Here is a 21,890-nt window from a genome sequence, read left to right on the forward strand (position 1 = left end):
CCGCAGCAAGAGTCGTGGGAGTGAGGCCAAGGCCGAGTAGAAAATCCCGTTATATCCTCAACCCTTGCGTCTCTCTCGCAAAACCGACCCCCGTTTTCCATCTTTTTTCAGTTCTACCATTCGAGCCCACGGGAGACGCAAGACTGCAGGCTTGAGCTAAGCCCTACGAATGCACCACCTGCAGCTAGAAACCGACGGCCGCTTTCAGGGGCATACGTATGCATCTCCGCGCCTCCAGATGAGTACTGTGAACGCTTTGAATACGCGATCGGTTGAGTTTGGAGGACTAGTACGAGTAACTGCAACTGTAACAAGAAAATGCAAAAATTTAGATTAAATTAAAGTTCAATCTCTTGTCCGGCTAGAGAAAAATATGGCAATTTTTTAAAATCAAATTCTCATATTCTCCTCTGCAGGTGTACGAATGGTGGAGAAAACTTTGAAGCAGGATCGCTCCGTAAAACCAACTTAAAGTTTTCTTTCCTTGCGTGAAATTCATGTACAGTTTATGTTCGCTCGTGAAGATACAGCCCTACCTTGTTGCACGTACGTATACGAGCGTGTTACACGAGCCTGTTACATACAATCTATCTGTTCCGGAGGTTCGTTTCACTCGGGTGTGAAGTTGAACGAAGGTTCACTCGCTCGCTCGCGGTACGTAACGAGACGCCAACACGGCAGATGGGTGTTCTGACATTCAGGTTTACAAGGCGCTAATGTCTCACGAATTACTACACCACGTATGCCGGTTATAGCACTAATATTATCATGCCATTATCCGGTGTTTATCGGTAATTACCGAGGCACGTTTTCACCTGAATATTTAAAACCTCGAATACTCAACCCCGCTTCCGCTTCACTGTATGGAAAACGCAATACCTTATGTGCTGTATCACAAGATGATGGCCAAAAAACTAATAATTCGGAATATTAATTGCACGCAGGCTCCGGGAATGGTACGATATCCGTGGCCCCAATTTTCGACCATTGATTCTTGATATTGTGACCAAAATAATGAGAACTTGATGAATAAAAACTTTGCTGTTTCGGCTTCCTTATAAATTAAGGAGATATGTGCTTTTAACGATAATTGGAAATACGCTAAAATTGAACGATTTTTTATGATTTTGGCCTTCGTGTGACAGGGGCATAACCGACACCACAACACACCACTGTGTACAACAAGAAAAAAGCAGTAGGTGAGTGTCGCAGCCCAAAGGTTAGCATAAGTTCGGCCTCCGCATGACAATGTTTGTTTGGTAATAAATGTCTCGTAAAATAATCGCAGTATCAACTTTTACCACTCTTTAGCATTTTTTTTATTTCAACTCAAAGCCCCAAAATTCACCATAAAATTTTGGCACTACGGAAATCGTACTCTAAGAGCACAAAGCAAAAATCTTCCTATGGTATCGGTCTCTTGTTTATTACTCGACGGCATCCGATTACCTTCTCTTTCTTCTTGGGTTCGAATACGTGGCGTGTATAGTTATAATCCTTATCGCTCCGCACGCAACGTAGCACTTTGATAACGATATCTTCGATGGGCGCGAAGCTAACACGAAATTCAAACGGGACCCAAGTAAAAACATTTCCTAATTCTCTCTACTCTTGAGTTTTCGGGTACCCACCCAATATTTGTAGCGTAGATAGAGGTTTTCCTTTTATCTTTGTTCACTATCGACACCGAGAATGTAGACAGCAAACAACGCTTTTCATAATCGTGTAAATATTTGGCCAAAACCAACTCTAATGAATGTAAATCGGAATACTGCGAATCGGTGTTTGTGTTCTTATTCATCTTCAGCGGAAGAACCATAAAACCCTTTCAATTTCAGCACTAATTACAGTTTCAGAATGAAATTATAAACAGTCTAAGATATTAGTGAACTCACAAAGTGGTTCGAAATATTTTAGGAAATCTGGATCGAGTAATGCAACAATGGGAAAGTTGGTTATAGTATCGTGTGAGTGTCTTTTCACCGGATTTCAGGCTGCTGCTCAGACACACTGTGCGGTATATTTACTCGGACTTGGTGGGCTGAAATAGAATCGTTGTGTTACAGATTAATCTGGCCCTAGCCAATACCCAGTCGTTTTCCATAATTGACCTCTTCTCTTCTACTTTCTCCTTTGAACGGTTATCAGCCTTCCGTCTAGATTCTCCGAACAATCCGCCGGTTTCGTATTTTTTTAGTATTGAACTCTTGTAATTCTTATACTCCACATGCAGAGCAATGAAGTAGTTTTAGTCATTAGCTAAAACAAGCACTAGAATATGGACTACAGTAACAATAGTTTGCCTCACCAATCGCACCAACCTAACGACGTTTTAATTGAGTACGATGGTATGTCCAGCTGGTGCAGACTGCTGTTGGGCTCCGCTTTCCAATAAATACTTATTGATAGATTACGCTCCAAGTAAGTCATCTAGATATCAAGTTTGATTCAAAAATCTGATCAAAAGTACGTTTCATCCTGATTTTGACTTACAAGACTCCGTCAGTCGGTAAAAAAATTTTCCAGTTTTCAACTAATACCATCAACGGTCAAACGCTTTGATTTACAAGATGGGTACTGTAACGCGTTCAGACGCGTGTTATCCAAGGGAGAGTCAAGATAAGTAAATCGAGTCGCCACCTCCTCACCATCTAACCTTTTTGTCGTTGATTCTTTCATGAAGGAGGATTAGGAGAAAAATTTTTGGTCCTGAGGTCACAAAAACACGGCGGGATGTTCCAGGATTTCTAACTCCCTTCGAGAATTTCTTTCGTTTACACGGCTTGTGTTCCTCCTTCTTCTCTCACTCCCATCTGCCATTTTGCCGAAGGAACAGACCTAGACACCCAGAGGAAAGTTCCATCAGGTAACCGGGGCACGTGCCATGGGTTCTTAAATAATAGCGGGAATTAAAGTGGGTTTGCAAGATTTTCTTCTTTACCTTTTTCGGGACACAATCGAACAGCTTCTGGGAGGAATGGACTCGGTCGCGTGGCTCTGCAGTCCCGGAAGAAGCCTTCTCGACACCATCGTCCCAGTTCTACGACACCTTTTAGTCAATCAGTTACCCTGAGACGTCCAGGTATCCCAAGCTCAGGTAGCACTTGATTATGCCACAAAATGGTTCCTGATCTTTTCTGGCCAGGTAGCAGGTAGATGAAAATTTTATTGCAACATACCTCCGGCGCAATGCCCTTTGCCCAGTGAGGGATGTTTGCAGGTTCAAGAAGTTGGGGGCGAGGACGCCCTGGCGCCGGTTGTAGGGCTGACAGACGATCGTCTGCAGACCACTCAAGAAGCACGGTCATGATGCTAAGGATCCTTGGTGTACGGTAGTCGGAACGGGAATGTAGCAGCGGACCCATGAATCGCGCCGCGAATAGTCGGTCTTTTGAGAGAGAAAAATTGAGCAAAATGTGGTATAGCTGAGCATTGTTCCCAGGGTTCCTGGAATTGAATCAAACAAGTGTTACCGCCCTCGACGCCCGAGTATAATATATCTTCTAACATCTCTGAACAGGCTTTGCTCGGTTCTTTCACTTCACACCGTAGCTTAGCCGTGGCGTTTCCCTGAAGCTTAATACAGTAACCTGGGTTTTGACTTCATGATTTCAGCCCAACGGCGTTTGTGCTCGCGAATTGAGTCGCTCGCAAAGTCTTTCCTACGACGATCGGGAGTTTGCCTGCATCGTTCAATCTTCGAGTCAATATTCCGGGTTTGCTTTCGATCGTACTTGTGGAATGTAAATTGCACCGATCGTCCTCAGCTTCAGAGTTTTCGTCATGACCTCGTTTTGATAGTTCATGAATTTCAATTTTGTCAAAGAATTTTGTGGAATAGATTGAACGAAATTCAATACTTTAGAAAGTGGTGAAGGAAAAACGCTGTGACAGCTATAACGATAAATTGCAAACGCTTTACAAAACTCTATCAGGATTGAAGAAACATTGAAATCCTTGCAGTGGCGTGGTGAAAAGTATGAGTATTGATATTTTATAGTATTGTTTTCAAACGCCACGTCAACGTCTATTTCATCACCGTGTCTCAAGTAGGTATAATAACCTCCAAAGCAATTTCCCTTCCCAACCTCATCTTTTCCGTGAACAAATTCCTCTCTTAACTCGAGACACGATGGTCCACCGTGAATATACCGCATGCATGCATCCACATACTCATACCAATACATGATAATGTCTGATATAAGTGTATACACATACACATGCATACGAAAACGAGTAGAATCACCGAGGTGCATCAGGCCGCTGCTGGAGCTATAATAGCACAAGCCCTAATCTGGGGGTGAATCTAACGAGTCCAGGAGAGTACCAGAACGAGAGAATGAGAGAGTGAGAGGGTAAAAGGGAGACGAAGAGAGTCACGGCCAAGGGAACGGCGGAGAGGAGAGAGAGACGACGGGCAGAGGGGCAGGGGGAGGGGGAGGAGAGAGAATGATGGCGGTCGGCGCCTGGCCGATCATTCTTCAGTCTAGGGCAGCGGCTCGCATTTTTTGCTGTCCAAGAAGACGTTAAAATTGCTCCAATGTTCTTTAATGATAATAAGGACGAGAGAGGGAATATCAGCGGGGTGAGGAAGGGCAACACCTGTACGTTCAAGGGTAACTTTACCCCAATTCGCCTTGATATGAAAACAGTTCATTTTTTTCGACTGGCAATGGGAGTCAGCATCACTTGACGACGGGGAGGAATCGATTCTCGATGGGAGATCAGGTTGAGAACCGTTTCCTCCAACTATAATGCCGAGATCATCGTCATTACCCACGTCGTGAGTAGAAAAAGGAACCTATTATCTTGTTTACATCACGAAGACATCATTCGCCGGCGCGCATGTAGTAAACATCGAGAAATATCACTAAAATAAAACAAAGCCAGTAATTAGGTATCTTCCGAACCCTGTACATCACTAAGAATAAGGTAAAGTGAACATATCGCGCAATGTCGGACGATGATGCGTCGGCGAGGTAGAAAGGTTATCGCATTCACCGACAAAGACTGCTTCTGTCTTCTATTAAAACATGACGTGAAATACCAACGGTACATTCGTTTTTTCGATTACAAGCTAAATAGCAAAAAGATTCGTACATTTGGTCCGGCTGCGGTATCTCAGACGTGCAAAAACCCCCATCGTTACCATCTGGACCTCTTTTATTTTATTTCAGTTGGTTTTAAAATTTTTTTTCCCATGCTTCTTTTTGTCAATGATGTGAGATGCTAGTTGAGACCTAAATCCGAGGATGCCATGTGATACCCGAAATTAAAGGTTACGCGGTTACCCAGATCTGGAACAGCTGTGTGTATAATATTCCCAGTCCAACGTCCATGTGATCTCTGTACAAATCATCCGAGCTTGAAATTCGTCTGACTGAATCCTTGTGCAGATCTTATACAAGGAAATTTTCCTGCGCGGTTCTTATCCTCACAGTCGCATTAATCACGGATCCACGGCAGTCAACTCATCAACTGGTTCCTTTGACACGTGCGAGGAAAGGGCATCGGGTAGGGACGACCTCTTTGGTAAGATCCTACCGGAACACGTGGTGTTGTTTGGGTTGCGAAGTCTCAGGCGCAAGAAGTTGTGACGGAGTTTCTCCTCCGGATCCTTTTACGCTCTTCCTTTTCCTTTTCCCTTTCCTTCTCCTTTTCCACATCCTCATACCCCCCGCATTTTTAGTCGACGTTGTCCTCCTCTTCCGTCGGCCTTCACTTCTCAGGTCGTTCTCCTAATATTTTGCGGTGTGAATCCCCGACACCATCTTTCATCCGAGTCGCTGAGGGTTGGTAGGAAGAAGCGAGAGGTCGTGAGTGAGAGAGAAAGAGAAAGAGAAAGAGGCAGCGAAAGAGCAACAGGAAGAGGAAGAGGAAAGGCTAGGGAAGTAGAGGCGCACTTTCTGGCCCCAGAGACTTACTTGAGTCGCGTATCCCGTATCATCCCGACCCCGCAGGATCATATTTTTGTCATTACTGGGATCCTGGGATGATCGTCTGCTAAGCCGTTGCACGATACCGACCGCGTTGTATTGGTGTTTGACCTATAAACCCGCATCGATTCGTGTTTTCTATTCGCTTCACTTTTCCCTTCGACCTTTTCTACCATCTCATCCCCTTCGGAAATTCTATTCGGAATCTTCTCTCCTGCTCCAAACCGTATGCCCCCACTTTTAGTATATTATTAGTTCCACAACCTAAAACGATACGATGCCACGACATTGTGTCGAGCACCTGACGAACGTAATATTAGATAAAACGGATATGTATCAGGGACGGTGCTGTATACATGAAGGTGGAAGAGCACGACCAAAAAAGCAATTCAAAGATAGAGCGATGAAAAAAGAAAAAAGAAGTGCTTACCAATCATCGGTAACCACTGGTGGATGTATACCATTTCTGATCCACTATAATAACACGGTATAACGAGCCTCTTCCTTTATAGTCCGTTGAACGGCTTGCGTGTATAGTCATCTACTTTACAACGCGAGAATGAACAGGAGAATCCCCCTCGAGCTTGGGTATGAAGACGTTACCGGTTTTGTTTTACGGACTGATAAACCTCCCGCAGGTCAATTCTTGTGTGCCAGAGCGTCGAAGAGGTCCTGGGATAAAGGTTGGAGGGAAAATATTTCGAGATACAGGCTTGCGGTGAAAGAGTGTAGGCATGTAGAGCCATATCTGTGGGTGGAACAAGTGTGCCACCACCACGAGCGATCGATCGATGAGAAGGATAAGTGGATTATGACGTAACAGGTTCCGGTAACGTCCTTACACGAGATCCCTTCAAGGAACCCTGGAGGAAAGCCCTAATACAAGAGAATCCGTTTAATACCAATTCATTTTTTCATCGTACCGTAACAAATCCACACCTAATCGAATCGAAGACGACGGCCGAGGGTTCCCTGAAAAGATCCCAAGTTAATCCTAAGTGGGTCGTGCCGGACGATAACTGACCTAGGTCAACGGTTCAACCGCGCGGTCTCAACCTGTAGCCGATTCTTTATCATCGTTTCCTTGACGTTTGTGTTGCTTGCCGCCTACCGGCCCGTTTCATGGTCAGGTGATCTAAGTTTTCCGGCCGTCGTTTCGCCACTAGGATAGGAATACAAAGAAGACGATGAAGTTGAATAGATTTATAACGAGTCGCGAAGAGATGAGGTGAGTATACCTGACCAATGCTCAGAACCAGAACATTTATGTGATTGAAATGGTGAATCTGAACGTACGAGGTTATTTACAAAGACTGGGTCACGCTGTTTTTAATTTTCACGCTCCAGAAGGAAATTGTATCATTTTTGATCGACATTTTAATCTATCAGACTGAATCCGGCGATATTCGTGGAAGCTGAGATATCTCAATGGGCTGACCATTTCCTCAATTTCACGCGTGGTAATGTCGGACAGCTGTCGGAATGCCAGAAATTCTTACCTCTCGAATTACCAGAAGTGTTTTTCATTGAAATCAGTGAACACGTCTGATAAATTCTACTCTTTTAAGCGAATGAAATGTTAATGCACAACACGGTCAGTGAGAACAGTAGTATAATCTACGAAATTGTCGTTTTCACATTCGCGTCACCGGGATCTCTGGAGGAGAATTCCACACGATGATTGTGATGAGTCGTGCAGTTTTTTTTCACTTCCGAAGAAACAGCGATGAGCCTCGATGAAGGTGCAGTCGAATTGGTTCAGAAGGCGGACAGTCGAAAACACCGAGTAGAAACGAGATATGAGGAATTAGGGTCTCGAGAGTTGGCTCTCGGCTTCCGTTGGCTGCTACGCCGCTGGCTTGAGAGATACACTTTTTGTGGGTTTCTGGGCCGCTAAGAAGGGAATGAATGAACACGGCCGTCTCTTACCCTCCGTAATTCATTCATGCTTCAAGAGGGTACGCTCTCCTCCCATCCTCTTTCCGCGAGCCCTCCTCTCATCTCGTCGGGGCAACCTTCCTTGTAACTGGCGCTGTTATATTTTGTTTGTGTGCTTCCGAGACCTCCTTACTCGTCCCTGTCCCCGACCCCGTCCCTTCCGAGTCCGTGTTAGACCTCACTTACTCAGTCAGACTCGGGGATCTGGGTCAGATAATATGTATACAACTTGCGGGGATGAAGATCGTCAGGTCGTCGGAAGAATCGTGACACTGTGCCGCGTTGATCACCCGCTGTCCCGGTCAAACGGCACATATGCCAACGTTTGTGAAAAGTCCGAGTTATGGAGTTGAAACGATGTCAGGAAGTATAACTAGATCGCAACTTTCCCAAATTCGAGGAAGGGAACAATCGGTAAAGTGATAAATGTGTAACGAGTAAACATGACCAGCGCTGGAAATTGCACCACCTACCGAATCGCACTACCTGTGAAAAGTTCCCCCTGTCTGGTAGGCATAAGCGTTATCAAGAAACGATCGCCCGCCACCTTTGCTCTCCCCACTGGTTAGGAGCGTGTAGCCTTGCAAACTGCATTCCTCGCATTTCTCGTATAACAGCCAATCGACAGTCAGTTTCGTTTAACTCGGGACTAAGCTCTCTTGCCGAAAGAAGCCGTGGATAATGAAAGCTTTAGAAGCATGGCGTGCTTGATTGTGCATTTCGCGTTCATGCCGTAGTGGTGCCACGTAAATCAAACGCTATTAAACAACGATGCCCAACCTTGAACTTCCCCTTCAGTGGAGAGTGAGAGAGACGAATATTTGACGAAAACAAGAAGCCGATAAGACACTCGTGCAAGGCACAAGATTTTGGTGAGGCTATATTTCAAGGGTCGACGTTTATTCAAAAAACGGGGTTTTAAGTATCACAGGTTGGCGAGTATGTTAGAGTTCATGGGGTCGATAAACTCATATCCAATTCACAACAAAAATATTATGACGTAATCAGTACCGATTCCGTTCGATTTTTCTACTAATTCCGTTCATAATCCATAATATCACCCTGGCAATTAATTCACGTCACTTTGGTCAACCATCCATGCCAAGCTGTGCACTTACGAAAACTGCAAGCCACGGCGGTATCTCCGATAAAGGTTGCAGCCTGCAACCCTTAGTGTAAATTCCGAAAGCCTTGGGGGTATTCTCCCGTAGAAAAGACGGGGTTGTCGTGATCCTTTTGTTCCCAGACGAAGAAGGCAATTAACTCCCCAAACGGCAATTAGTGAAATTAATAATAAGAATACTAATGAAGCTAAATCAACGGTGATGGAAGCCTTCCTGTGAGGCATCCCATTGTGACGTTAATCATTGCGTCTTTGAGTCTTTAAATCGTATGTCAATTGGCGCAATTCGTCGTACAGCGCCTTGGTAGGCAATTTAGTCGATTATTTGAAATTTATTTAATTTTAAGCAATTAGATATTCCGGACGCATGCATGTATCGCATTTGTGTGTATCTTGACATTGCATCATTCTGTTATTCCGGTCGCATACAACGATTTAGACGCGAGTCGATCTTCTTGTCAAACTTTCCAACCGACCTACGAGAAAAATATACAATGAACATACTGGGCATATCTTATACTAACACACGCGCAATTAGTAGCCACAGTTACTGTTAAAACAAGCTGTTGATAATTATAATATTGTAAACTCCAAGTGAAAAGTATAAAGTACAGGGTACATCACGCGTACCGCATGCAACATTTCCGCTTACTTATTATATCGAACGTTTCGGCTATCCGGGTATTATCTACATCCATGATTCGAAGCTATACTTGACGATAGATAAACTTGACATCCAACTCCGCAATGCCTGGCTGATTCTCGTTGTCCGGCCACCAGGAATGAAGACGCGTACCTTATACCTGCATTAAATTGTGCAGCGGAATTGGTATGGCACGAGATGCAGCTACAGATAGAGTAGGGCGTTGTAAGCGAGGAGGAGAGAGGAGGGAGAGTGATGGAACGTGAGAGGAACGATCACTAAAGGGGAGAGAATGGCGAAGATTATCCACGCGAACGAGTGAGCCCACGCACATCTCAGATTATATTCTCATTAACTTGATCATCCTGGGAGAGATTAATTTTTGAAAAAAAAAGTTCTGGAAAAGGAACGAGTGAACGAAAATAAATGGCCGTGCTGTACCTTGATCATAGTGTGCCTTGAAACATGTCGTCGATTTCGACGTGTAGTGGATGTTGATTAAAGAAAACGCGATACTTTGCTATCAATAGTCAGATACCATGAACTTTTTACCTGAACGTTGATTACATACTTCGTCATCTTGACGTGTAACGTGATTTAAAGATTTGAGCATCAAAAACCAACTGTTTTGTGACTTAGTTGTCGATTTTCAACGGTCTAATAAATTACGTTTTCGGAGATCTATTTACCCGACAAGACACATATACACTCAGTGAGTATAGTGTACAATTCATGTCAGATACGAACGATATTAATAACCTCCTTAAATGCACACATTGCTTGTTGACAGATCATACCCTCTTGAACCTTGGAACGTTATTTCCACGCAAACTAATCTTTTTTCTCGTTTTTTTTTTAGATTATTTATCAGTGTGCCAAAGAAAAATAGGGTTGGAATAACTCGGTACACCGATCCTTCAAATAATACGATACAGATACTTGATAAAAATCTTCGTATATATGAATAAAGAACATTCATGCAGTAACTCAGACAAGAAAAATCGTCACCTTTCTAGCCCTGAATCAAGTTAAAGACAAAAATAATGATTAACCGCTAAATTTACAATAATTAGTTTGCAATAAATCTCACTTGACGCATCGTATTTCAAGGTGCACGAGGGTATTATAACTCTGTGCACATTTCATTTCCTTTTTTTCAAATTTCGTCACAAAAGAATCAAGCTGTTTGAACAAATAAATGGAGATACGTTTTATTACGAAAAGATTGCTCTTCCAGATGATATCAATTTCGTATCAAAATTTTATAAACCCCAAATTTTACAGTGCAAAATCGAAAAAGCGTCCCGAGGTATAACATTTTCCCCTACTTTTACGGGGTATCGCCGCATGGATCGTAATCGGTTTATCAGAAACCCGTACGCTAGGAAGCGACAACGAGTCAACGAGCCGCTGAGTCGTTGAATCGTTGAGTCTGAATCGGCATCTCGTTGAATCACCAGCAGCTCCGAAGCACTCGGCGTCTGACAAAGATTAACGATTGCTTTATTGGCCGCCTAAAACGTCGTTTGTTCCCGTCGAGGCAACTTTTCTCTGACCACTCTGTTTTCGGGATCCCTTTTCTACTCGTGCGCACAATTATCTCCGTAGTCACCGTCGTTCAACTACGGCAGGCAAGAAAGTTTTCGTTCCTGGGGTGGAATGGAAAAGTAACGGGAATATTTTAACATTTTTATAAAAATCTGAGCACCTTAGAGTCACGCCATTGACGTCGAACCAGTCGAAGGTTCGTTAAATCGAGTCTCGTAATGTCGACTAATTCGACATGATTCATTTAAATCGTTGAGCAGTGGCGAAAAACGAAATTCAAGAATTACGTCTCACAGATCTTCGAACCTTTCGGTAGACGCTGAATCTTTCCTTTGCCAAGTCTTGGCATGAAATCTGGCTTCGATACAATAAATAAAGATAAAATAATAATTATCGGCAGTTTCGATTTCTACGGGTTAGCAAACCCGTAGAGCCCGTGAAGTTCTTCGATCTGATCATTTCAGCAAATATATTTGCGCGAACGCCAGCGCCGCAAGAACCCTATGCCAGAAATAATGATATGCTGTACTAACGAGATACGACGATTTCGTGCTGTGGGAAGAATGCCGGTAAATTCCTCGCGAGTTTCATGTATAGTAAAATTATTCTTGGAAATAAAGAATCACGTGTTTGTATAATGCACGCATGCGCGGTTCCGTAACGCGACGTCATGTAATCGGGCCCAAAGCAGACACACCGGTGGCGATAGAACGTAGCCTGCCACCGTTATACGAAATATGAGAGAGAGGGAATCACGAAGACCAGAGACTGGAGAGAATCAGAGGCCCACGATGTAACTCGAGTCGGTATTCGAGCAACGAACGTTTCCACCTAGTCAAAGCCGTTTCCATCACTCGACTGGTTCCTGTCAAATTGGGGCACAATTGTCGCCTTGACTGTTCCTAATTTTCTCCGAACTTCAGTCTCACGCCACATCGATCGTACTCGATATTTATCATTCTACGAAAATTGGGCTGCAGCAAAGGAGTTTTTTAGTTTCAGGTTTCTCGCTCGACAACTGCTGAAATTTTCAATACACGTAGGTATGAAAAGTAGTGTCCCCTAATTTTCGAAAATGCTTGGCGCTTAAAAGGTCTTTCAAAAATCTGTCACTCTAGCCGATCAGGTAAGCGGTTGTCGCTGGCCGAGCGTACTTGGGATAAAAACCGCAGTAAGTGTATCAAGATTGCTCCATGTCTACTATTAATTTTCAATATATACGTCATGCATGAATTTGCAAGTCCCACCTGATTACGAAGTTCGGTGAGACCCGACCTGCACGGATATTGTTAGGCCCTATCAGCCAGATTGAACAACTTGCGGGACCTTAACGAACCAGTTTCCACAAAGCGCACACCGTTGTATAGCCGTGCAAGCGTGCCACGCGCGTGTAGGCGTACCCGCATACCGAGCGCGTAATATGGATCGGCACCGGTCCTCGATTAATTAAGTCCTTTAATAAATTGTAAAAATAAGGCGTCCGCGCCGCGGCAGCTCACACACACGACATACGGAGCGGAGGTGAGAGAGATGACGCTCTCCCGGGGTCCGTTTGGGCCCGCGAAATCTGTTCCCCGGCGTGCAAGCTGGGAGTTCGCGAACGCACACTCTTCGCTGGTTTTCGACTTACTTTTATTTTGTCTGTGCTGTACGGTGCTTGCCCGAGCTCGCGGCGCTGCTGCTGCTCTAAGGGCGAAAATGGTTCATGGCCGTTCCCCGCACAAGCCTCTCCGCTACTTCTACTTCTTCTCCTTCTCCTTATTCCTTCTTCTTCTTCTTCTTCTTCTTCTTCTTTCTCTTTTTCTCACAGCCATGCACGCCGAGGTTCTGCAGCCACCGCGAATCCCGTGCCGTGATACGCCAGACCAGACCCTGCGGGTTTTCTTTTATTCGATTAACGACTATTTGCTCCAGGACGATCATGTTGTGAAACATTCGATAACAATAACAACCTCCGACGCTTCACGTGCACTTAGTATCGTGGACCTTTTTATAATCTCTTCGGACTTCGTTGATCATCGCGGATGAGCCTGGGAAAGTGCGGCGATTACGTCTAAAAGACAAAGGAAATGATAAAAGGATAATGCCACAGGAAACCCGATAGCCGAAGAGTACTTCAAATTTAATAACGCAATCTCACATGGCAGTTTCAACTGTTTGTGTAGTGTGGATTGTACGCAATATTACCTTTCAGTAACTCGATACTGTAATAACAAGTAGATGGAATTTCTCTTTAACTAATAACTGCAAACCACGAGCCAACAAACCTTGAATCATATATTTATATCAGATATTACAATAACGGTTGATACACTGGTTTTCGACTCAAAAAATAGCCAATCTATTCTACCTTTAAAAAAATCCGTCCAGCTGTGCTGAACCGTGAATCTCGTTCCGTGCAGACGCTTGATCTTTGGTTGTGCACGATCACTTGATCAGCTTGCATTAAAAAAAATCTGAAAATAGTAGCCAATCAAAAAAGAGTGACAATATGCATGGCAAATACTCAAAGAATTTCCAACAATTATCAGAGCTACGCTGACGAACTAGTCGTTTTTTTCGAGTCGCTATTTCGCGACTAGTGAAATAATCACTAGTCAGAAGATTTAACCCAATGCCATATATATAATCATATGATCTCAATAATCTTCATTCACATAATGGGATCGGCATCGAACTAGTGAATTTGCGGGTTAATCAGGTCCCGAATTTTCGTCGGATTGATCCAGGCGTGTCAAGGAGCCTGTGTTCCCGCTTGGCTTCACGGGCACATCTCGAGATGTCAAATGGAGGCTTGAACAATTCAAAGTGAAGTCCAGAGCGACGCTAACCCCGGGGCAGCAGCCGCGACCCTCCTGCCCTACCGTCGCGGGTCGGTCCTTCTTGTCCTTAGCGACATCCTTCGGCTTCGCTGCGGATCTTCCTTCCTCGCCTTCCTCCTGGCCGTGGTACCTCATCGCAATCCTTATTACATGCGTTACCTCCGGACTCGGGCTTCGTGACGATCGCCGGATTTCCGTCTTCTTGCGAATATTTATTCGCAGATTGTTCGAAACCTCTGAACAAGTGCAGTCCTTGCGTTGGTTCCCGTTGGCTTTTCGGGTCGACCTTCTTGACCTTCCTCTTGAATAACCGGGCCCTGTTTGGAGACAATACAGTGACAATCCAGATGGTGGGATATATAGGAGAAAAGAATCACGGAGAAAGGAGAATTTACGGACCTTCAATTATCCTCCGGGTAGATTCCTCGAGATCCGTGAACTCTCTCGAACACTTTGATGAGGATCCTTTGTTTCGCTTTGATCTTTGAGTTTCCGTCTGACCTCTGACGGCGACAACCTTTCTCAGAAGCTCATCCATGATGTCGTCCTTGTCATAGCTATTGCCGTCGAGTGTTCTGGCCGACTCTTGAGATTGGCATCGAGAGATCGCCTGGGAGTCGATCAGGGGTATCGGAGAATCGGGAAGCTGTAGCGAGGTGATGGTAAGAAATGCCGGAGCGTCATCTTTCATACGGTCGAGCCACTGCGTCACGCTACGATAGCTATTGAAGTAAAAATCCTATATAATTATCGAGGGCAATAAAATCGTCGAGGTTCCCTGCCTGCAACAGATCGGTTTACCTAATTTACATGGCGACTTTTCGCCTGGTCAAGCACCGATCCGATACCGGTCGTAGACAAAAAATTAGAAGCAAGGTTGACAAATTGCTCGAGATAAGTGTTTGACGGTTCAAGAGGGAAAGAAATGCGAGTGAAAATGGAACATCGATATAATATGTAAAGCTTATACCCCACGCGATATTCGTCGTCGAGGACCTTATATTTTTTTGTCTTCTTCACCAAAGGCAAGAAATTGGAGTGTATATTTTTATCGCACCTGCGAAACGTTAAAAAATTGCATCGAAGTTGCTAGCCTTGTACAGCCACTGCTGTTATGGTCAGCTTCGAAATATTATAACAGGCTAGTCGGGACTGTGTGGAGGGGATCGGCAATCGAGATTAAGTACAAATACCAACTGGGGTAGCCATTATTGATGTCTGTTATACACAAGGCGTTACTTTGGTGAGCTGGAACTCAATTTTCCAAGCGGTCCGATTTTGCATTCGCAAACGTCACAGCCACGAAGTTGTCAATGCGATTCGAAATTCAAGGCATCCTAGCTGTGATAAGACCGAAGGTACCTGTAACGTAGGCTAATGATCACCTCATATATTGTTACGTAGAAACTTTTACAGACAAAGGGCATCTGCATGATCTGGCCTGATCAGTTTACACGAGTTACGAAACCATTAAATTTTACTACACTTAATTATAGACTTGAAGCGACTCGTACGATCGCCGAGTCAGCGAAACAAGTTGCCAGCATATAAATCCACAGAGCGAAACCTGATATAATTCTTGAGATTCGTACTGCATAATTTATTGACAAAAAAAAAATACAGTTTCTTTTACACATAGCAAAAATAAATTCTGGGCTCAACGAGGCTTGAACAGATCAAAGCCGTCGACAAGGATTATTATTTGCATCACAGTAATTAACTGCCTGTATATTCGACATCGGTATATTAACCAGAGAATGAAAAGATATACATATAATAAAGGGAAGTGAAAAAGAGTGTGGAAGAAGTGAGAATTCGGTTCGCCCGCTTGTTTAAAATTCACCGCGTGTTACCTTGACGTTTTCCGCGCTGGTCCAATCAGCGGCGGGGAAGGCCTGCGCCGCGGATAGCAGACGTGACGCGCTGGCGATGACCGAGACCGGTCTTTCGCGTCTCTTGGATCCTCAAGGGTCAGCCGTCGAATGTAGAGGCCCGGGACCTCCTCCGCAAGAAGTTGTCTCCCTCCGTACGAAGCCACAGTGATCACTGACCACCAACTCCTACGTGGTCTACCTTCGTTCCCTTTATTCCTACCGAGTTCACCACTAACATTACGCGAACTCCGCTAACAGTTGGTCGGATATCTGGCTTGCGGCACTGTTATAGATCATTCATTCAGCTCAAGACTTCCTTGGCCCTCGCCATGCCCTGTGAAATAAAATACAGGTTCAAAGGATTGAGCATTTTGAAACATTGTCTATCGACAATACGTCAATGGATTATTGATTCAAGTGTTAGAGGAAACTTTAAGCTATAAGCCTATTATATATAATGACCCATCAATAACACTTGGTCGTTGGATTAATGCCAATTGCCTGGGTGTTGCTTTGATGTATAAGTCGTCCGTTCATCAACTAAACGAAGTCTTCTGGGGGTAGCCGGACACGTTTTCAACTGAAGAATCGGACCTTCAATGGACATGGAAGTTGAGAATAATCATCTTGTTGTACTAACGAATAATCTGCATCTGTTCATCTTCAAGTGATTATCGTCAATCGCGGATGAGCAATAACATGAAATCAAGTCATCACAAATACCGTTTGAAAAGATGTTTGATTGCCAATAAAGTTAACTTGCAGGATCTTCAATTTAATAACAGAGGGAACAACCAAAGCAGACCCACACGTCCATATACAGACAGCTAGGCACGGTAACTCGGCGTAACTTGGAGGGGTTATAAGTGAAGTTTTAGGTCAGTTTTGAAGTCTGGTTCACGTGCTATGCCGCACTGCGCCTGTGGCGTGCAACCGGACTGACACACCAGCATGCTGCTTGCAAAACACAAACTTCCAACCTCACGATTCCTCCGCGTTGCGTCAGTTGCGATGATTTTCTCCGTCACAAGTTTACACACTCCATGCACGTGTGTGTTTATACCTAAAGTGTGGGTAACGTCAATTCACGAAAGGCTGAAACACCCATTTTCACCTTCGAAACAGCGTCGTGATATCCTTGCAACTATACGGCGGTTACCCGGTTGTTTCCTCAACTGTAAGAACCTCGCTTCGTCATGACTAATGCCGGGGCGAACCAATCGTACTGAAAGCAAGACTCGGGTTGATATTAGCCGATTTCCCACAGACACCTTCTTCGTAAAATATGTTCAATATATGTTGAAGACCACAACTGATGATTTATTTCTTTGCTTCAACGCAACAAGACCTGTCGCGAGAAGGCTTGCGTATGCCGGAGGATTCCGGCCGCTCGATCCTCTGGGAGAAGCCGAGTTTAAACCTTGTTTAGCGAACTATTTTGAATTTTAGTATTTTCGGTTGGCCGCTGCCAAGGTGTGGGATAGATTAGTTACGTCTCTTATGTAGCTGTCAGCTAGTTGCCGCGGGCGGTGAGCCGAACCGCCCGTAGCCATTGCTGCTGCCGCCGACAACGACGACGACGACGACGACGACGTCTGAGTCACAGAGCTTCGCTGGACCACCGGGGTGTCGGTTCAGTCAGGATAAATATGTAATGTAGACCTGCCGATCGAAGATAAACGGATTTGGGTATCGCGGTTACGCGCCGCGTTCCCCTGCATGCTGTGTAAATTCGGCATGTAACCCCGCGACGGTGAATTGGCGAACGAATTGATCTAACGTGGTGGTTGCCTTTCAGGAAAAATTACCAACGAAAAGAATGGCACGTAAAAACATGTTTATTGATCAGTTTCAACAGGCATTGACGATGTTGTCGAGATGGATTGAAAAAAACGTCGAAATTTCACATTTCATGTGGGTACCTATTGCAGCAATTTGTTACGCATGAGAATGATAAAATTGGGTGCACATCATAATATGTTCATTAATCAATGTCTTAATAAATCAAATATAGCTGCTTCATGAAAGCTATTAGCGAGATTTAAGAAAAAAGAAACAGGGTGGGAAGAAAAAAATCCGTGCCAAGTTTGGCTGCACATATTCGGTCAAAAATTCGTTCACATGTGTTGGAATGCCTTAATTCTTGGTCAAAGTAGACCGCGGGCTGATCCGTGCGAGACGTCGTCGTATATAGTCGGCTCTTCGAGGAATATGTTTACATTAACCGAGAGCGAAAAAGCGTAAAAATAAAATACGCGAACCGCTTAACGAGTTTGGCTTTCGTTCTTCTCATTTCCTTCGTTCTCAACTCCTCTTTTTAGCCCCCCCGCTCTATGCGTGACCAACTGCACCTCACACTCGCGTGCACCCGCGCTCTCACGCGTTCCCACACTTCAGCGAGCACACGAACGAACGCTTGCACACGCCTTTCCTAAACCGTGTTCCTGAAGCCTGATATCCGACGAGGTTTCGCCGTATGTTTTATCGCCGCGGGCAAATTCTTTCTTATTAAATCTGATGAGTTTTCTCGCCGTTCGCTCGCCGTTTCATGGAAATGGAAAAACATTACGACTGCCCGCCGGAATACCTCCACCGCTATGTACCGACAGAGAGACGCGTTTTGGCTTCGTTGCAATTGTCGTGGATTATTAAATCTCTTTCAAATTATCCGCGCCTGTTAGCACGTCTCGTCTGTCTGCAGGATTACGCCGAGATTATGAGCCGCGGGGATTAATTAGCTTACGCGGAATTTCGGTGTAGAGGGGGAGACGACGAACGCAACGGCATTCTTCCCCATCAACAACAACCCCAAAAGCTTGACTACCAGAAATTACTACTAAACAGGTTCCACAAGAATACGAGACAGTTTTATCAAGAAATCGCCAGTCAAAGCAGATTTATTTTTCACGCCAGTCTCATATTAAGTGTGCTTTTTTAGTGAAATGACCAAGAATTGTCTGCAAAACTTGTCGCTCAGCATCAGCAGATAGACAACCGAAGCTACATTTTGTATTCCTGCACATCCAAAATGTAACTCCGGCTGCCTATTTGCAGGCATTGGGCTCAATTCGCAAGTCTACGGCCATCTCCGATCGATCATAGCAGGAATTCAATATGGAACCCACCGCCTAACGCCAGCAGATAGGTAACCGAAGCTACATTTTGTATTCCTGCACATCCAAAATGTAACTTTGGTTGCCTATTTTCAGACGCTGGGCTCCATTCGCAAGTTCACGTCATCCCCGATCGATCATGGCAGAAATTCAATATGAAATCCACCACCTAACGCCAGCAGATAGGCAACCTACGTTATTTTTTGTATTCCCGCATATGCAAAACGTAGCTTCGGTTGCCTATCTGCTGGCGTTAGGCTACGAGATTTACATTAAATTCCCGGTATAATGGTTCCGAGATGGCGTGCACTCGCGAATTTACGATCTGGTTCTCACAATCAGCGAAACTTCATCACGAAAGATTAACCAGGCGCGGTAAATCATGTGTTATCGATGCGCATTTGAAGGCACGATTCCCACCCCCTATTTGCCGCAATATTACCGTGACTGTACGTGTTACTGTATGTTCGTGGTATGTAGGCTCGTATATCGTTGCGTTACCGCGCTGTGTGTAGAGCGTAGTGCCTTGTGCCGGCGACCTATCGACCTCGAACGAAGTCGGAAAAAGAGGAAAAAGGAGGGAAAGAAGAAAGAAAAAAAAATGCGTAATTTCCGAAAGGAAACACGAGGAATCAATAGCTGCGACGCACCTCTCCAGTTTTATAGCCTTTCCCTCCGCAGAAAAGGTCCGCAGCATTGCGCTGCCAGAGAATAGAAAGACCGCGTCGCCGTATAAGGTAGATATAATGCAGAAGCGCGAAACCGAAAATCAACCAGACGTATTTTGTCCCGGCACTTCCGCCGAAAACTTCAACGTTTGCGGTATATAATTTAAAACTGGATATTTCGCAAAACGGCAAAAGGTCTGTAATTGCCTGCCAATCAATCGGCAAATATCAAGGGCATGTACTACACGTTAACCTTTCACGTACTTTTCGATTTACAATCTTCGAGACGGACGTCCTTTAACCTTTTTATTTTTTTTTTTTTCTTCCTCGCCACTTCGCGTTTTTTGTCCCCGGTCCTCTTCCCCAATCAACTTTACATACTTTCATTGAAATTCCCGCGGTCCAAATCTCCGGCCAATAAATTTACCAGAGTCCGACGGAAAAAATACGAAAACAATCCGCGATTCTGGCCCACGCGAGATTCCAGAAGTCCCAGCATTGTGCAACCCAGCTAGTCATGCCGTCATACTTATGTACACACGTACAAAAAGGGACCCGTTAACCTCTCATCTAACAAATGAGCCAATCGATTCACTCGCTCTTTGTCCCCCTCTGCGCAAGAAGGATTTGAGGTATTTTACGTAGGCACGATATACGTATAGGTATGACAGCGGTTCGTGTTGTGCAACACATAGTCGTTGCTATTGACAGTTTTATCATGCAGTCTGAGCATGAAGAGTAAGCCGTAACCGTTTATTCTTACAAGAAATTGAACACATGTATAAATGGTTTCCGAGGGCTAGATTCTTGAAAGTAAAAAGTATGTTTAAGAAATTAGACTAAAAAATTAGTTCTTCACTAAAAATATTTGTTACAAAAACAAACTGGCCGCTGTTAACACCCTTGCAATTTTATTTCGCCTGTTCACTGATTTTCGAAGTTCATTCGTAGTATTGAATGTTATTTCACGCCAAACAAAGTGACAGCTAAAACAGCTGAAGTAAAATTTCACCTTCAACTAAATTCTGATACCAAAGAGATCAGCGTGCAAAAATAGGCAAAGTCTGCAAAATACCTAAAATTGCCTGAATTAATGCAAATTTCACACATAAAGCCTCAATGAAGTTGAATTTCATCAACTGCTGACGTTTCGACCTGTTTTTTTCTTCATTGGATACAGTGCACAACCTCTCAACAAGGAAGTGAATAATCGATCTACTATTACAAAGTGCACAATAATGTACGAATAATGGTGTTGAAGATATTTCTTGCTTTGCTCACCGAGTTAAAGATTGAAGAATCTCCCGCAGTGTGATATTTATGCGAAAACAATTCGGGTCACGTTTGTCTTGCTTCAATAGAGTCATTGATTCTAGGACTCCTTCATGGTTCGCAGAAATACCAATGGACCATAAATCCCGATGTTCAGATTTCAAATTTCTGAAATGCATCGTGTATGAAGTGATAGACTGGAAGTGTTACGATTTAAATAAGAGATTCAAATCGTTCTGCAACATGGCCAATTCCGTGTCTCGAGTTAAGTCTTCTTAAAGTTAAAGTCCTTCCGCGCCGTGTCGTATTCGTCAAGTGATAGTCTTATCACCATTCAGCACGGCGATCCTATAAATTCAATTCCAACAATATTTTTGACGTTTACGTGCAACCCGAGGTAAACATAATCGTTCACATGGCAGGCTCGAGCCCAGGAAATAACCGGGCAGAAGAAGATGAAAAAAATATCGGCGTACTATCACGAGTCACGTCTCAGCACGGACTGGCGTGCAGTCGAACCCTCGGCAACCCTCACAGCCCTCGCGAACGGCAATATTATCGCATGCTCGCTTCGGAAGCTCCACTGGCACCTCACCGCGACCTGCAACTCCTGTCATAAATATCTGCGTTCGCGAGGCAACGACACGCGGTGTCTTGCGTTCCGAAATACTCACCTGTGCGTTGGCAAGCCTCCCCTAGTGTTCACTGACCCCCCTGCTACACCCCACGACCGCTATATCGAATTTTTATGGATATTTCTCCCTATTTACACAACTTTTATTTACTTGACCGTCGTTTATAGCTATCAAATGGGTTATTCTGATCGACTTTCAACTTGGAATTTGATCTCACCTAACCGAATCGATATATATGTATAGTCACCTACACGCAATGCTGGAAACATGATTACCTTCAACAGCAGTCATGATAATGGGAATCTTGTCGTTTTCAGA

At 44.3% G+C, this 21,890-nt stretch overlaps 1 protein-coding gene across 1 annotated transcript; it reads right to left on the reverse strand.

Moving 5' to 3' along the window:
- Positions 1-13,362: 13,362 nt before the first annotated feature.
- On the reverse strand, positions 13,363-21,424 carry LOC107219833. Its single transcript, XM_015658567.2, has 3 exons — positions 20,947-21,424; positions 14,410-14,732; positions 13,363-14,327 (listed from the first exon to the last, which is right to left on the reverse strand). Exons 1-3 carry the CDS (start codon positions 21,114-21,116, stop codon positions 13,882-13,884), a joined length of 939 nt encoding a protein of 312 aa, XP_015514053.2. The 5' UTR covers positions 21,117-21,424; the 3' UTR covers positions 13,363-13,881.
- Between the last annotated feature and the right edge of the window lie 466 nt (positions 21,425-21,890).

Source organism: Neodiprion lecontei, chromosome 4 (genome assembly GCF_021901455.1).
Source record: "Neodiprion lecontei isolate iyNeoLeco1 chromosome 4, iyNeoLeco1.1, whole genome shotgun sequence".
Taxonomy (NCBI): domain Eukaryota; kingdom Metazoa; phylum Arthropoda; class Insecta; order Hymenoptera; family Diprionidae; genus Neodiprion; species Neodiprion lecontei.

What these genes read in the sequence shown, in the direction of transcription:
- LOC107219833 (XM_015658567.2), bottom strand. Translation starts at nt 21,116, where the DNA reads ATGCATTTCAGAAATTTGAAATCTGAACATCGGGATTTATGGTCCATT. An exon ending in ATTCTTCAATCTTTAACTCG is followed by an intron (nt 14,733 to 20,946) that starts GTGAGCAAAGCA and finishes TTACTTCAATAG; the next exon opens with CTATCGTAGCGTGACGCAGT. An exon ending in TACCCGGAGGATAATTGAAG is followed by an intron (nt 14,328 to 14,409) that starts GTCCGTAAATTC and finishes GTCTCCAAACAG; the next exon opens with GGCCCGGTTATTCAAGAGGA.